Source organism: Nicrophorus vespilloides, unplaced genomic scaffold, assembly GCF_001412225.1.
Source record: "Nicrophorus vespilloides isolate i.1.1-1 unplaced genomic scaffold, Nicve_v1.0, whole genome shotgun sequence".
In the NCBI taxonomy this organism is placed as follows: Eukaryota; Metazoa; Arthropoda; class Insecta; order Coleoptera; family Silphidae; genus Nicrophorus; species Nicrophorus vespilloides.
This window is the reverse complement of record NW_017096164.1, coordinates 35993-54013: the sequence shown is the minus strand read 5'-3', so window position 1 is coordinate 54013 and position 18021 is coordinate 35993. Positions and strand designations below refer to the sequence as shown.

At 31.9% G+C, this 18021-nt stretch overlaps 2 protein-coding genes across 3 annotated transcripts; both read right to left on the bottom strand.

The window, feature by feature from the left end:
- Positions 1–10: 10 nt before the first annotated feature.
- On the bottom strand, positions 11–11520 carry LOC108569851 (probable multidrug resistance-associated protein lethal(2)03659). Of its 2 annotated transcripts, XM_017931557.1 has the most exons (11): positions 11244–11520; positions 6162–6281; positions 4563–4808; positions 4314–4445; positions 3723–4153; positions 3512–3668; positions 2157–3452; positions 1619–2091; positions 1329–1559; positions 305–1263; positions 11–240 (listed from the first exon to the last, which is right to left on the bottom strand). In XM_017931557.1, exons 2-11 carry the CDS (start codon positions 6236–6238, stop codon positions 193–195), a joined length of 4050 nt encoding a protein of 1349 aa, XP_017787046.1. In that variant the 5' UTR covers positions 6239–6281; positions 11244–11520; the 3' UTR covers positions 11–192. The 2 variants fall into 2 exon arrangements, with proteins under 2 accessions (XP_017787046.1, XP_017787048.1); XM_017931559.1 differs by lacking the exon at positions 4314–4445 and having other exon boundaries at positions 152–240; positions 11244–11519.
- A 140-nt stretch (positions 11521–11660) lies between these two features.
- On the bottom strand, positions 11661–14957 carry LOC108569849. Its single transcript, XM_017931555.1, has 7 exons — positions 14778–14957; positions 13617–13848; positions 13294–13484; positions 12937–13238; positions 12558–12783; positions 12039–12279; positions 11661–11969 (listed from the first exon to the last, which is right to left on the bottom strand). Exons 1-7 carry the CDS (start codon positions 14887–14889, stop codon positions 11801–11803), a joined length of 1473 nt encoding a protein of 490 aa, XP_017787044.1. The 5' UTR covers positions 14890–14957; the 3' UTR covers positions 11661–11800.
- Positions 14958–18021: the final 3064 nt, after the last annotated feature.

Sequence of the window (18021 nt, the reverse complement as noted above, 5' to 3'; positions counted from 1 at the left end):
ATACAAAATATTTAATATATATTATTTTTTTTAATTACCAACAATGTTATAAGGCTAAAAATGTAAGGATCACTTTTTGTTTTCATCTTAAAAATACATTCAATAAATATGTATATAACATTTCTTTAGAATCGGCACGAATTACATCAATGTGAGATCTATATACGTCTTCGATCGTCACTTAATATATAGTTAGGTAGAAGAGCTTGGTTCTTCCTTGTGAACTGTTTCATTGTAATGCTAAAATAAAAAAAAACCAGGAAAATTAGTCACATTTTAATAAATGCATTTTTTTTATCATTACCTTTTTCGCAACTTGTGTTAGGTTGTCGCTCATCCCTCGTCCAGTTTGTTCTAACATACCATACAAAACTCCTTTCGGATTCTGCAGGAGAAGATGCGGATGATCGTATTCAACCATCGTACCAGCATCCATAACCAATACTTTATCAGAGTCCATAATTGTATTCAATCTATGTGCAATGGTAAGTACAGTGCATTCGGAAAATTTCCTTCTTATTGTCATTTGAATTAAGGCGTCGGTATGTGGATCGACATTAGCTGTGGCCTCATCGAGTACAAGTACTTTGTTGTTGCGAATTATAGCTCTTGCTAAACAGACTAACTGTCTTTGGCCAACGCTGAAATTGGAACCGCCTTCAGACATCTCGGAATTTAGGCCAGCAGCCATGTCATTGACCGTGTCTTTCAGTTCAACGTCACTTAGAGCTTTCCACAAAACATCATCATCGTATTCATCGAAGGGATCCAAGTTCTTGCGCATTGTCCCAGAAAACAAGACTGGTTCTTGCGGAATGATAGATATTTTTGATCTGAGGTCGTGCAATCCCAAATATTTAGTATCGACGTCGTCGATAAATATAGATCCTTCGGTGTTTGTAAGTTGGAAGAGTGCAGCGATCAGGGATGATTTTCCTGCACCAGTTCTGCCGACGATTCCGACTTTGTCCTTAGGTTTTATAACGAAGTTAAGATTTCTCAACACTGGAGGATCGTTCGGGTTATAAGTAAGATATAACTTTGAGAATTTAACTTCTCCATGTTCAGGCCACTCCTTTTTAGGTTTCTTATCCGGCGGAGTTATCAACTCCCTCTCTGATTCTAAGTTGCTGTACTCCAGTACGCGTTCCACGGACGTCATTTGATTTTCCAGTTCTGTTGATTGTCTCATGCCCCATTGGAACATGCCAGTTAGACCAATTGCTTGGGTAATAGCAAGACCGACGTTTCCACCAAACTCATCTTAAAAATAATTTAAAACCAATATTTTAGTTCGCACGTTAATTTACGTTTGATTCTATAAATACCTGCATCGCCTATTAAAAAGCTTATTGTAACAACGGCTATATATACTACACATACAATATCTAACCACAAGCCGAATGCTCTAGAGGTACTCAAAAATAAGAACCATGCAGAACTGTGTAGATCCTGGTGCGAATCAAACTCCTTCTGTAGGACATCTTGCGCCTTGAAAGCACGAATCGTTGTCAAACCTTGCAGTGAAGCATTCAAATGGGCGAAAACAGGACTTCTCGCTAAATTTAAAAATATACCATTATAGAAGATATGCTTGAGTTTAAACAAAATAACTTACTAACTCCCTCGAGACGCTTCACACTTCGTCCTGTAGCCAAGTAAAATTTCCTTAGGAAAACGAAAATGATGCCAATAAGAACAGTAGGTATCATAAGATACGGACTGATCACTGCTACCACGACGATTATACCAATCAGGGCTAATCCTATTTGTAGGCAATCAATCAAAGCTGCTGGCAAGAGTTCATCAATCGCGCCCATATCTTTCGAAAACCTATTTAAAATTCTTCCTGAACTATTCGTGTTGAAGAAATGCATGGGGGCACGTGTTATACTTTGGAACATATTGTCATGTAGATTGGTGGAAGAGCGCATACATAATAAGAAAAACATCAAAGATCTTCCTAAAGTAAATACTACAGTAAGTACTGATATGGCTGAATATATGTAAATACACGTATTTGTGTCAAAAACGAATAATTCAGAATTGCTTGATTCCAATGTACCATTTTTTTGTTGTTCCATATTGACCCTATAATTAAAATAAATTCATGTAACTACACATTATTTCAAAAGATAATTGAATAAAGTAATTACCAATATGTGATAAAATAGTCTCCTCCACTGCCCGCGATCTGGGCCAATATAAACATAAAGAATAGAAAGAAGATGGCGCAACAGTTACCACCTGCTTTGAAATAGGCACTGTAGACGTAAGCACCGACGGATCCAGCTTGTTTACTTTCTTCCGTTTGTTTTGGCACATCAATCGTTTCTGAATTTATACTCGCTATGGAGTTTTGCCTAGATATGGTCTTTGTGAGTTCTTGTGGTTCGTCTGCTACTTCTGTAGACTCATCTTGTAGAACGGAAGCAAAATCCAAGCCAGATTCTTGTAGGGTTTTGTAGTTGCCCTGCGCTTGAATTTTTCCACCCTGGAATATAATTATATGATCCACTTCCTTCAAATATTGCAATTGATGAGTGATCAATATGCACGTCTTTTCTTTCAGGTAGCTTGCTATGCATTTATCAAATAGTTCTTTGCCCACATGAGTATCAACGGCAGACAAGGGATCGTCCATCAAATAGATATCAGCTTGTTTGTAGACGGCGCGCGCTAAATTGATTCTAGCTCTTTGGCCACCGCTAAGTGATACACCTCGTTCTCCTACAATTGTCTTGTCACCGTATGGAAACAGTTGGAAATCTCTTTCCAACGCACACCGTTTAACCACTTTCTTGTAGCGAACCCTATCCAAGGGTTGACCAAATAAAATGTTTTGTCGTACTGTTCCTGCGAAAAGCCAGGGTTCTTGAGAAGCGTAGCTAATCTCTCCATTAACATCAACGGAACCGCTCAGAAGTGGTAGTTCGCTCAAAATAGCATGAAGAAGACTGGTTTTACCTGCACCAACCGGACCAATAATTGCTACCAATTGACCGGGTTCTACTGTAAAGCTAACATCTTGCAGAGTATTGTCACCAGGTCCTGAAGTCCATTTCGCAGTCAAATTTTTAACAAACACACCAGTCTGAGATGGCGGTGTAATTGTCGTGGTTCCATTTATGGTCACTTTATCTTTATCAACTATTTCCACTTGTTTCTCGACGTTGCTGTTTTCGTTGTACATCATAAATTCAGCAAGTCTTCTGACGGACACCGAAGCTTCGGCCATTTGACCTATACCTTGCGGAAAGAAAACGGTCATGTTTTGTCTTAATATGCCGTAGAAGGATGTAAGAACGAAAACTTGTTCAGCAGTAATATTGTAACCGGCGAGAACGTATGTTAGTACAGACACGAATATAGATATACGTGTTGTAAACATGATGAATGACAGTAGAATACCTCGTACATAGGATGTACCTCGGATCGATTTTATTTCAAACCTACGGAAATTGAATCGGATTAGTATTTTACATTAAATATATTAGAAAATCTGTTTTACCTTCTAGCTAAGTTAACTAAAGCTGCGAAAGGCTTCTCCCATGTGTACATTTTAATGACTTGTATTCCAGAAATGATTTCATTCATAAGCCTCACTCTTTCATCAGTTCTCAAAGCAGTACGAAGTCGTAAAACAGACGTCCTCTTACCCAAATATACTAAAATACGAAATATATTATTATGGTTATAAACAATTTATATATTTACTTTACTTTGAATTGGTATGAAAAGTAATAAGAATGCTACGCCGACTATAGCTGACCATCCAACTTGTAAGTACATAAGATATGTGATTATAACAGTCTCTAATGGACCCACCCATAGTTGATGGGCAAAGAGGAGGGCTACATCGAATCTATTCACGTCATTTGAGAGTAGATTCACCAGTTGGCCTACAGTCGTTTGCCCAAGGGCGGATTTGCTAAGTCTCAGAGCCTTCCTGTATACCAGAGAGCAACATGCTACACGTATTTTCATTCCTAAGTGCAAGCAACCCAACATATAGGGATGTTGAAAGAATACGTTCAATAAGGAACAAAGTACCACAGCTCCAGCGTATAAGTATGCTTCATCTTTGGTGATGTTATCACCATTCGACGTATAAAACGAAATCAATTGGCCCAATGCAATGGGTTGAACTAATCTACAAAAAAAAGGGAGAAGAACAGACGTAATTAGTACCAAAAAGAAAGCAAACAAGAAAAAAAAAATGCATAAATCTACTAAAAACTAAAAGGGGATTTCAAACAACTACAAGTCAAAGAAAAACATAACAGAGCAAATCGTCTCACTAGAATATTTACTCGTTTTTGATCCTGTAATCCGGTGTGAACTTGTTGCCAACACCATAAAAGTTCAAACTGTCTTTCGCTCTGCGTTGGGGCGGATTTGAGAAATATCGTACAACTTTACCAATGCATACTGGTTGTAAAAATCTAGGACCCCAGACTGTTTAGAAATGGAATCAGAATGGATTTTTTTTTTGTGCGGATATCATGATTATGGTAATGATAGTATGCTGGTCAGGATAATATTGATTTGTGTTTTCGTACCTTATTCCCAGCTCTCCGACGAGAAGCAGTAGGCCGTAGAAAATGAATTCCCATAAGAAGACTTTTCGTAAGACACGGAGCATCGACGGTTTTCGGCCTTTCTTCTTTGCCACCTTTTCCTCGTTGAACCAGGCATTTTCAATCCTATCCCCGAGCTTTCCTGACTTGTGATTATCCCATGTTTGTGGCAAATCTGTTTCCTCTAGTTCCTTTCTAAATCCTTGTATAAACGTCGGAAAAGTATAACTGAAATTCAAAACATAATATTCATTAATTTACTATCAAACATTCCAACTAGCTGGGAATTATTTGAACTACTCTATTGTATGTATCAAATAATTATTTTATTATGTAGCAAAAAATTGATTATGTCAATTTTTTTGCATCAATGTTTACATAACAACAAGTGGATAATAATGGGAAAGTAAAGTCATCATTACATGCTACTCCTATATAATTACGCTATGCATTATAATTACATAACTTTTATGTTTATGTATTATACTTTATATTTTTAACAACATGGCCGTAGTACATTATCGCTAGTTCATAAGAAAAATATACTTTTTTATTAACAATCAATTATAGACAGTTACTATTTTTAATTGTTGACACTAGATAATACTTGCAGCGATATGCTGGAAACAGTCGTATTCGAAATTAAAAAAAAAAACAATAAACATATTGAAAATAAAATATTAATCGGTGCTTCGATCACTGAAAGTCGAGAAATTTTCCATATACGCGACACAGATTATATTTCTAGTAAATATTTACTCGTGCAATTCAAACGCCTTTTCGAAACACACAATTCTTTATTAATCTAGATTACTGAGCTCTCAACGATTATAATACGGAAAAAAAAAGAAGAAAGAGACAAAGACACGTATTTATGATTATAGAAAATACTTTATCTGTATGATAATAAAACTGAACTTCGAGTTTATAATAGAATTTTGTAATATTAATCTATAAGTTAACAAAAGTTGTCAATAATTCAAAGAACAGGACCAAAAAGAGACTTACAACTTCTATAATATTAATATCATACTTGACTGATCAGAGAATACAGTGGAACCTCGCTTAACGTTACAAAATTTCCGGTTTTTTACTTCCAAATACCATTTTTATATAGCAGCTGAAGTTTAAACTCCAACTTAAAGTTACCAGCAAAATTAGATGAAAAATATTCGATTTATGAATCCTAAGATACAATCATTTTAGGATTAAAAAAAAAACTATTATCGAAATTTGTATTTGGCTTACAATTTGGAGTAAATGAAGAACTGTGTTGAAAACACAAATCACTTATTTTATAAAAGTAAATCAATTTGCTTAAATAAAGTTTGTCTCCAAAAAATGTGTGTATCAAATTATATTATTTTAAGCTCCTTGTATACTTAACAGAATTAATTTTATGATGTAAACATTTGTTCGGCATTTACGTGGATATCAGCCTAACCATATATAAATGAAACATCATATTTACAAACAACATGCTTTAAACCGATAATGTTAATGTAATATCTTTCCATAATAATCAATGTCAAAAAAATACTTCGGTATAAAAAAATGCTTTTCTTAAGCAAATATACTTACAAAAATGTAACAACCGAAAAAGGATTTGCACCGGATCGCGGATTTGTGGGCCTTTCCTTTTTCACTCCCGCATCCATCACCTCTTATTTTGTGTACTGGAAAACTTCATGCAGAAAACGCCTGAAAAACAAAAAAACGAATAAACAGAAGCAACATTAGCGAATCAATAGATGCGATACATTTTCAATTAGAGGAACGTTTCATATGCACATTCCATATTATAGATCAAATAACCTGCCCGTTACCTAGGCAATGTTACTAACCGTTTATTAATTGATTTTTAATTTGTATTTAACGTGAGCGTTAAAATCCGTCAAACATTCTTTGACTAAACAAAAAAAAAAATCCCAGATATTGATTAGTTTGCAAGCGACGTGCATGCACTTAATGTTTAATAACTTAGGTAAGTTACGCAACGTGAGTATCACGTAGCAAGGATGGGTAATTTGTAAACTCGCAACTAATATCATTATACTCTAGCAGAATGGAGAAGCATCATAAGATTCGATACCAAACGCATTTAATAAACGTGAACCAACAAAAATAAATATGTGAATTATTGGCGTGTTCAATGCAATCTCGCTCTTCCACATTGATTAAAACAATGTAAACACTCTGAGGGCAGCAACTCTTCGCCTTATTATCATCAATTGCTTCGGATGAAAACAAACGAACAAACAAAAATTTAAAGAAAAAAAAAACCGACAATAAAAAAAGGAAACAATTAAGAGATTGAAATTGGTCGAAGCGAAGCAAACAAACAAAGCATGCGGGTTCAGTCGGGTAATTGATTTCTCATTGAATCGCGGGGCCTTGTTAGCATGCACAATGTACCAAAGAGTTGTTGCTTGGATACGACTGGATATCTAGGATTCAATTGATTTTCCGTTGCACGGCTTTATTTCTTTTTTTTTGTGCCCCTCTTGACTGCATCGTACATTCCGCATCCATTAAAATCCCGACCGGCGGACACATCTATTATTAAACAATTTTCTGCTATTAAAAAGAGATGAAATGTGCGTAATAAGCTTTACCGATTATTATACAGTCGTTAGACGTTTCCTGTTCTCTCACTAGTTTAGTAAAAATGTGAATAATCTTTAGTTTACAACACAAATCCTAAAATTCCTGTGTTAAAATAAATAAATGAAATTATTTTATCTTAAACATAATTTATTGTTTTAACTTGCTTACTTCGATTATCTAATTTAATTATATATATATATTACTATTACTGTAGACACTTTTATGAATAGAAACAAGATACGCGCTGATAAAAAAATAATCTAATTTTGTTTATAATTGATTTTATTACATCGGACAAATAAACAATTACTTGTATTAATCTGTATAATCAAATCACTGGTTTCAATATTGATTTTCCTCGATTATATCATATTATAACATATTACCTTATCGATTTGCTTTTCTAATCTTAACATAGAAGATCTAAAGTGTAGACTTCGGATGAGAGTGTGTGCAAAAGATGATGAAACTGCGCCGCAGAATTTCACCCTAAACTTTAATGATGATGAGAATTGCGCATTGTAAATACTTGTAAAAGTGTTTCATTATTTAAATTTGCCACAAGATTTTATGAAATATACATACTGAAATTTTTAAATGTGTGTGTTAAAACTAAGAAATTTGAAACTATCTATAAAACGCATGTGCTTATCTAAGTTATTTTAAACGTTGTGTTTTCATTTGTATTGGACAAAACAAACGTATGTAGTAAACAGTAACGGCACAAAGAGCAATAGCTCACAAAAGGCCACAAATCTAATAATTAAGAATACAAATGTAACATAACAAATCAATGAAATAAAGAAATTTAAACTGAACTGAAACAGTAATGATTCGTTGGACTACGATCACAAGGTACAATACTAAGGAATTACATGTAAGATGAAATGATCTATAAAGTGCAAATAAGGAACATCTATATAATTAAACTTCACGTTTGTAACTCGCACAGAGACTAAAATATCCATATAAGTCGTTTCACATGTGAAGGACACTCCATTAAAAGTAATTTATTTTTTAGTCAACTTTCTGTTACTTCTACAATAAAAAATCAATGTATATTATATAAGTAAACTGTTTGTTAATATACTAAATTTGATTATTTTAAAGTATTTGTTTTTTTTTTGTGTGTGGATTGATTAAAAATAAGACTACTTATAGATTCATAAACGAGAGTCGTAAAAATAGTATTTAATCTATCAATTTAATTGGAGTGTCTAACATAATACTATTATTATCATTTGCGTTTGATATTAACTTGTTTTGTAGCTCACTTTATCGTATCGCAATTAAATTCTCGTTCTCGTTTCCTTCATAGTCATAGTAACGTTCTGGAATTTAAATATTGATGTCGCCAAAATAATCGAGCTTATCAAAGAGTTGATATCTTATTTTTTTATGGCTCATTGAAATAGTACACGAAGCAACAACATATTGTTGCGTTAAATTCCGTACAATAATCCGTATTGATTTATGGGTACACAATAGAAAGTAAACAAAATATATATATATATGTATAAATGGATATTATATCATAGTCGAATGATGCGAGGAATCGTGTTTCTTTGAACGTAACGAACACAAAGAAAGCATCAACGTATGAATGAATGGAAGTGGTTTTATTTTAAAACCGCGTGTAACAGAGAGAAGCTTTTATTTGTATTCGTCATCCAGTGAAAATTCCGTGTCCCCTCCGCACATTTTGTGTGGATTCCGTGAAAGTACAATGGCCACAAACTATTCGTCACTACTAACATTATTTCAAGGTAAAGAGTGAAAGATACACAACAGTAGAGGGAGAGAAGACAAGTGGGATTCTCTATCAACATTATATCATCATTATTTTGAAAAAAAAAATGAAAATTGCGAAGAGGAAACACGTAACAGTTGTATTGGGTAAGAGTAGTTGTGTGTCTGTGTGACATTCAGATTTCGCTTGGAATCCTTCCAAAAGTGACGCGTTCGGTTTTCACGGTTACGTATGGTAAAAATAAAGTAATGTTTGTTTAAATAATTAAAACGTTTGCACGGATCGAAGTATTTTCATCCGCAAGACGTGTTTCATCACTTCACCATACTAATTGAGGTCAATTAATGCGCGTCGTCTATAAAACAATCCGCTGATGTTACATCGAAAAGTAAGTTATAGGGCAAATGGAGCGAGTCATGTCGATATGATCCTTCTTTGTTTGCAGCATTGAGGAAATGTACTTATGCATTATCTAATTAAACCGTTTATTTCGCTCCAACGACCTTTGCACATTAAGAATAAATAAATACTTGTCATTTTATCTTTTGGGACTAGGGGAATTATTTACAATTCCAGTTAACAATGTAAATGGAAAGTAGAAAACGGTAGAATCACGATGATATGATTTATCGATAAGTGACAATAAAAAAAAAATTGGAATATATATATTCATATTATTTACGTACATGTAAACACTTTATACGTGTCTACAATTTCATAATATCATAAATGCTTACCTAACATGTTTCAATTACATTTTGAACTAATTATAAAGACAATATTTTCATACAAATACAACGAAATTCAGTTTATCCAAATCATTGAACAATTATATTTGAAAATATTAACAAATATTCAATACGTATGAGTTAAGACACATTTCTATTAATGTTTATTTAATAAGATAAAACTTTGTCATTGCTATTATTTGTAATTGTTACACTTGTTTGATTAACGTTTACATAACATTTCATTATTGATTGTAGGCAAGGATTATTTTATAATGTTTTATTTTAAATTTATAATCCAGTTGCATTTTCATTATAATCCTTAATCAGCAATTTATGCGATAAAACGCAGTAGATTTACATTAGTCACAAAATGCATTGTGCATACTGTGGATATATCAAAATCTCAGATGTTTCATTCGTTCTTTTCTAGTAATATAAAATAACAAAACAAGATACGCGTTTAAAGAAAGGCTACTTATTTACATCAATTATTAATCAGAAGTAATTTATGTGGAAATTATTTCAAGTGTTTTAAAAGGTGTCACAATATTATTAGTGAATAATAAATGTGTTGATCTCATGACTTGCACAATATTTAGTTATAATATTATTAAATATAGCAATTTTATTTGTGTATACAATAAATATTACTTGAATTTATTCTGTCTAATTATAATTCATTAAAATCATCATAAAGTTTAGTACTTTGATACATATTTAATTCATTCAATCACACACAAAACACCCATGAAATTTGAATCAAAACAAATCTTTTCTCTAACAAAAAATGTATACGAAAAACATATCTATATAAACTTCCAAAAACAAAATTGAATATTCATACTTTTGAATGTGCATAAAATTTAGAAAAAAGTATATTAATTAATAAATTGAAATTTTATTATTACTATGTTCTATTAATTGATTAGAAATGAGATGTATTGACATAATTTAATAGAATTTTTCAATTACTCGTCGATTACTAACCGTCATCTTTATGTAAACAGTAAATACATTTGCTAATGAAAATCCATCATAACGTTTCTTATTAAGGCAAAAAAAAACCTTACTCAATGAAATGATTCTTAGAAACGTTATCAATTTGAGGTATATATTGTCATTGTTCTATAAACATTAAATTATACAACAAATTGTGAATTAAAACACTATTGTTTTTGTTCTTAAAGTTAATGTAAGAATCTGGTTCGAAGTTATATTTAGCGTTGTTTGACCATGAATAAAATATAATAATTACATCATTAATTATTTGCATTCTATGAGAAATTAATGTCAAAAGCAAATCTAACGGTATGTTGAGTTTGAACTTTGAAATAATGCTTGAAGCAGAATCGTCTGTCAGAAACAGAACTGGATTCGAATATTTGAAAGTGCGATTCAAATTTGAAATGCTCAATTTCGCATCGGTTCGATCTAATTATAGTCCAATAGAATATGGAATTCTTTAATCGATTTCCGCCTCGGCACATGTCGAATATTTAAATGTTCTTGCGGTTGTTGAAGCGTGTATCAATCGTTTGCGAGTTGTGAATGAATGATTGTAAATGAAATACTTACACGTGAAATTGAAGAGATGTTGCGTTTGGATGCTGGAACATGTACGAGATTTTTATTCCTCTGCACCGAAGGATAATTGCTGAGGTTTACCACAATAATTAAGAAAAGAAAAAAAAAACTTCAGGTATCCGGATAAACGTAATAATTCGTTACGTTTGCAGCAGTTCGTTCTGCCCTTAACGTATACGCGAGTACTGAGCGGTCTGGTGCGGTCCGTGTTGCCGCAGCTGAGCGTTATTTCTAACCTACAACAACCAGACATTGCGATATTCATGTGATTGATAGTTGACTTCTGCGCACTCTGATTTTTCTTCTCTCCCTACCCTAGATATTCAACAATCGCCAAATCTATTTTCACCTAACGAATAGGTAAACCTAATGGCTTGTATTAGAAGAATAACGCTCGCACTTTGCATGCTGCACAGTCTGTTTATTCAGATTTAAACATCACAAAGATTATACAATTTTGCTGGTAGAGCGCAAAAGAACAAAATTTTGTTTTTACCGTAACAAGAATGCATCATTCGTAATGCTTTAGGTAGTAAATACTAATCGGTCTAAGATTCGTCATCCGGTTCCACGCTTCTCCAAATGCCGTTTCCGGTGAAGTGATGATCCCTCTCCAAGAAGTACAAAGCCGTATTTAAAACTTGACTGTTTTTCACCTGCGCGTACTTAATTCTCTCATCATTATAAATCGTCTGAAGAGCCTCTTTGACTTTCTCCCTGCGAAATCATATATATTCTGATAATTTTTTTGTTGTTGTTAGAACTTTGGTGGGGAATGTATCATACTTTGGGTAGAGCAAAATTGGCATTGCCACTGCGATTTGCTTGTTGAGGAAAGAATGTGCCCTCAGGTACAAATACGTCTTTTCGATCTCAACGAAGGGTACATTCAAGAAAAATGGGTGCTTCATGAATCTCTCCTCGATTATATCGTCATCCTTGACCATGCTCCTAATCAATTTCATTAATTCTCTTTTCCTATTAACGTCCTTCCCTTCTTTCACATATTCATCGAAAACGTCTGAAACTGCAACATTACAACATTCTTTAAATATTTAATTCGCTCACTAATAAAAAAATAAAATACAATAACAATTCGATTCATATCTAATCTTCAGACTTTTTTTTAGTTTTATTGCACACGCAGACATGGACCTTCAATTAGGATTATCTATACAGATTAGTATATCCTAGCTTATTTTTATTTAATACCAATGAATGTGACATAATCTCATTCACGCAAATAGATAGAACTAGCCACATACTAATTATTAGTTTGTTAAAAATTTACGTTAATCTACTCACCAATTACACTCAAACTGGTGCATTTGAGTTTAACTTTTTGTAGCAAATCGAGTCGATTTATAGCTTTATGATAATGTATAATCATGTCGAGCATCTTTGGGTTTTTCATTAGTAACCTCATTTCTGGAACCTTCTTAATGTTATTAATTCTATTCTGAATTGTTTTAGTCGATAAGGAAAATATGTTCATATTCTTAGAAATATGTTCATCAGCAATACCACATTTCTGAAAAAAAAAAATTATTCTTTAGCATTTAACATTCAAAACTAACTACTTGATCATTTTATATACTCGAACTCTTTAACTTTTAATTGAGTATTTTGTATATAATTTAATACAGTGTTAGTTGTTGTAAATTTCTTAATTAAATAAACTCACCCGCAGTAATTCGTAAGTCCGCAAAAAGTTTTGTAACGAAATTCCTATGAGTTTAGGATACATCTTCATTTGGGCCCTCATGTCACATTGCGCTAGGGTAGGTAATGCATTGAGGACTTCACGTGTATTCAAAGGATTCGTCTGTAAGATGTATCCATTGTTCATTAGCCTCGTCTTTGAATATCCCAACTCTAAAGCTATGTTGATATTCTCGCATAAAAAGGTCAAGCTTTTATTATGGATGTGCAGATGGGTGCGAAATAATTTTTCTATTTTTTCAGGCGACGCTTCCAATCTGTATGCTAAATCAGAGTTCACGTGTAATTAGAGAACACGTTAAATTATGTTTATACTTACAAATGAATCTCTGGACTATGTTTTTATGTATATGACCAAGAGTTAATTCGTCGTCCAACAGATCGCTTACGTCAAAATTACTCGGAAGTGGTTTCAGGTATTTTATTAGATTTTCAGCTACTTTTAATTCTTGATCTATCAGTTCTATTTCCTTTAATTTACTTATTGATGATGCGCGGATTTTTCGTACACTTCAATTGAAACGATTTTACATAAATGTATGTTGCATAAACAATGTGTTTGTAATTATATTATGGAAATTATTATGTCACAAATAATAAGATACAAAATGTACAGTTTAAATAGGAAACTTTAATACTTACTCTAATAGGATATCTAAGGCAACTTCATGGATACCGCATTCCTGAAGATACATGTGAATTTGATCCCACGTATGTTTAACGCCGAAACGAAAAACATTCGGGTGTTTCAGAACTTCTTTAATGTCTAATGGTTTATTATTGAAAAATTTTATGGTTTCGTACAATCTATTTGAATCGATTTCCGTTAATCTATGATTCTTTACATACTTGTGGGCCTCTTCTTCTTTCATCCCTAGAAGTACAGAAAACATGTATTTTGTTTTAGGATTAAAATTTACTAATTATATACATAAAGATTCAAGAACATTAGTGATATATACTTTAATAAAACTATAACGAAATATAAACAATGATTTTTTTTCTTAAGTCAACTGTTTGTTCATGATATGATGATAACTGTAAGCGGCTGGCGACAATAGAAACAGGTGGAACCGAAAACGTCTTGAAAATAGATTCAAAATAATAACTACAATTATTAAGATTCATATACAGTGGAAACTCGCTTAACGAGTTTAATTCGTTTCAAAATTTCCGGATTTTTACTCGTATAGTGAGACATATTAAAAATACACATGTTTTAAAAATGATGTAGCAGGCGCGCAATCCGGGGCTTCTCTTTTCATCGTCACTCGTTAAGCGAGTCATTTTTCGTACAATTCATTTTGCTCGTTATGCGAGGTTCCACTGTATTAATATTGGTGGTCCCTATAAGCCCATCATTATTTTAAAAAAATCCATATAAAGTATAATAAGTAAAAGTTAAATCAATGTTAACAATAAGCACTAAATATAATTAATTTGTCGTTATTTTAAATATTGAAATATATTAATGTTCTAGTGTTTTAAGTGTTATTATTAAAATTTATACCATTACGGCCCTATTTCTTCCACCTTCTATTCTTTTCCCCTCCTCATTTCTCACCAATAGCTGCTTATGATCATTTGTATATATGAAACCAAATATCGTAGTTGATAGTTTGGTTGCATACCTTATACAAATATAATAATTAAAATTTATATTTTATGGATATTACAATAATTTATTACTAGATATTTGAACTTGAAGAAAAAACTAAGAGTATAGTTCTAGTATCGTTATATAATATTTAATTAAAATATAATCACGAAAGTCAATGTTATTATCAATTTTTGAATACTTACCCAACAAATTGGTAAATAATTTTTCGTGTACTGATACAGTTTTTACGAAACGCAACTGGTTTTGAACACATTTTGTACAGACTAGTAACTTGTTAATCTTGTTCATATACATAGTTTAATTCGGGCATGAAACTGTGCTGGAATTTGGAGGTTAACTTAGTAAACTTTGAATCAGTTGACGTACGGAACACAGGGTCGTATTTAGTAACATTCAAAATCAAGACAAAAATTATAACATAAAATAATCTTCGTTTTCTTTATGATATGAATGTGATATTTATTACTGAGATGTTATTAGAATGTGGTGGAGTATTAAAACATAATAATTCGTCTTTTAATTCTTTATTATCGGGAATTATATTAAATATTAGGAATATAACAATGACAAAAATTCATTTTTCTTTAGTCAAAAATGGAAATAGCTAAAATATTGGGAATAATCATGGTGGTTTTGGATATATATATATATAATTTAATGGACACACAAATGACAGGTTACGTTCCAAAGAACCAAAAAAAAAAAAAAGAAAAAGAATTATGAATATTGTTAGGAATAATAATAATATCTGTACAATAATTTTCGATTATAAATATGGCAAATCAATTTACAATCATGAAAATGGATCATTTCCTGTTTTTTTTTCTTTCTTTTCTTCTTTTGCGTAATAATGATATGAGCCTGCACTTGTCGTGGGTACAAAACTTAAGTTTTAGTTTTATCATAAGACATTTCCCCCCTTTTTCGATACAGGGCCGTTGTGAACATAAGTACCGTCACAATAAATTACAATATCTCAATTAATATACCTATATAACAATGTAGCAACAAATATATATATATATTTATTTCTTTTAACATATTTCCTTCATTCGTCCACTTTTAATTACTATATTCGTAAAATTTATAATATTCTTCCTACGTGGGGGAGGTTTCATTTTCTTTTTAAGGAATAGAATCACAACAATTGGTAAAACAAACGGTACACAATTAACTCTCCCCCTCTTTTTTTTTTCTTCTCCTTCTTCAGGGCACTCTTACAAAATACAAACAGAACAGTTTTACATGGGGTGTTTGGGATTGTTTTGTTATATCATTTTTTTTTTCTTCTTCTTCATCATCATCTTCTGTTACTCACGTAATTTATATAATAAATAGCAATTTTTAGAAATTTCGATTCAGACAAGCAAGTAGATAAAACATCTTAAAAATATTTGGTCTCACAGGGTTAACTAAGTTTCTTACGTACTACCATTAATGGGGAGGGGATTCGAAAAAAAAAGCAAAAAAAAAATATTTATATATTATTTATACATGTCGTATATATATATAAATAGAAGGAACGGTCCGAATTGATTCGTTTTTTTGGTAAATCTTTTCCTTGGGTCTCAACTATGATTTATACTACAAGAATCTTCTAGAAAATATTATCTACAGACTATATAGTTATTTTAAATTTATTCGAGTACTTCCTTCATTTAACCTTCTTCTTCTTCTTCTATTATTTCCCAAATTGTGATAGATCCTTGAAACATGGCAGTTATGTTGTCTTAATTAACCAGCACATCGTTAAGTCATTCTTTGTCAAATATATTTACGGGATGGGATGATTATTTACACGAGTACACATTTTTAATGATTGCGCGCGGGGCTTTTTAATTGACATTTACAAAGCTCTTACTTTACGGTACATTGTGTATATGTGTGTGATCTAAGCAACTCAATTACAACATTTACAGGGTGAAACAACAAGGATTTGACTCGTACTTACAGATGACATTCAAGAAAGAATGATGTAATAATGTGCATAATTCAAACACAAATTGCTGCTAAGCTGCTCGTGCTCAGTGTTCCTCTCATCGTATGGGATCAACGTGTATAAAAGTCATTTGCGTTTGAATTAAACTTTTTGCCTTTTCTTTTTTTCTTCTTTGTTTGTTTGTTTGTTTTCATTTACAAAATGAGGATAAGATTGGTCCCTGCATGCGAACCGCTCTGTTAGAAACGGGACACCGGAATCAGCCGCCTATCACCGAATTAGTCGATTCTATTCTCACATCTTACTTGTTCATTAAAAAATAAATAAATAATAAATGAATCAATTTATCAATTATGTTTGTTGCTGCTTGTTGATATACACAAAAATTTAAGCAAATTCATCTTACATTGCATTCTGCGCTTTTGATTTCACGAAAAAATAAACTTGAATAATAATAAACAAACATGGAAGACTTATCACTTATATTTAAATATTTAATAAACAAAAATTTGAAAAAAAAAACAGTGCTTCATGTAAAAAAACGTTTTTTTTTTCTTCTTCATATTATTAGTTTTTTTTTAGATAATTCAGTGTACGTAATTACTGTATATGAATATCAAAAAGATTAAGGAAGATTATTGATTATATATTTTGTGAATGTTAAAGTATATAATATTATTTGCAACAAATATAAGAGATAAATGTATTCGTTATGCACCGTTTCCGAAACCTATAGTTAACATACTTATATACTTTTGGTTATGATTAAAACACTATACAATAAATTTAGCGCACACAGAAGAAATCCGATGCAGGATTCATTTTGATCGCCTGACGGAAATCAATTTTGAACGGAAACAAAAAAAAAAGTAAACGTAAATATTAGTATTAGCAGCCGAAACGAGTTCGTGTCATTCATTCATTCATCGAATGAAGGATGAATTGGTCATTACAAATTCTTGTTAATGGCTTACTTCAATCCGCGCCACTCGGAGTCAACACGACGACGGTTTGGATGTGATTTGGTTTACTATGTACAGAGTTTCACAAATAATGCCCACAACAAACAATCCAAGCACCAAAACGGACAAATTATGTAGTAGTAAAACAATAATCACGTAGTTTATCAATGAACAAACCTCACTCACAGGGTCATCTCACTAATTACTAGTTTGTTGGTTTTTTTTTTATTATTTTTTTTTTGTTTTTTTTTTTTTGGAAAAGTTAATTATAATCTGGCAGTCATAATTTTATAGTCTCACTGAATTAGAATACATCAAACAAACAAATTCTGAAATAAAATGGGAAATACTTACAGCGCCCCACATCATTAAATTTTATTTAAATATTAATAACAATCAAGAAAAAGAGTATATTTTTTTTTGGTCGTTACAAAAGATCTTTATTTCTTATTTTGATTTATTTCTGATTCTGAGAATTTGTTTTTTATACTATTAAAAAAAAACGCATATTGATTAGTATTTTTA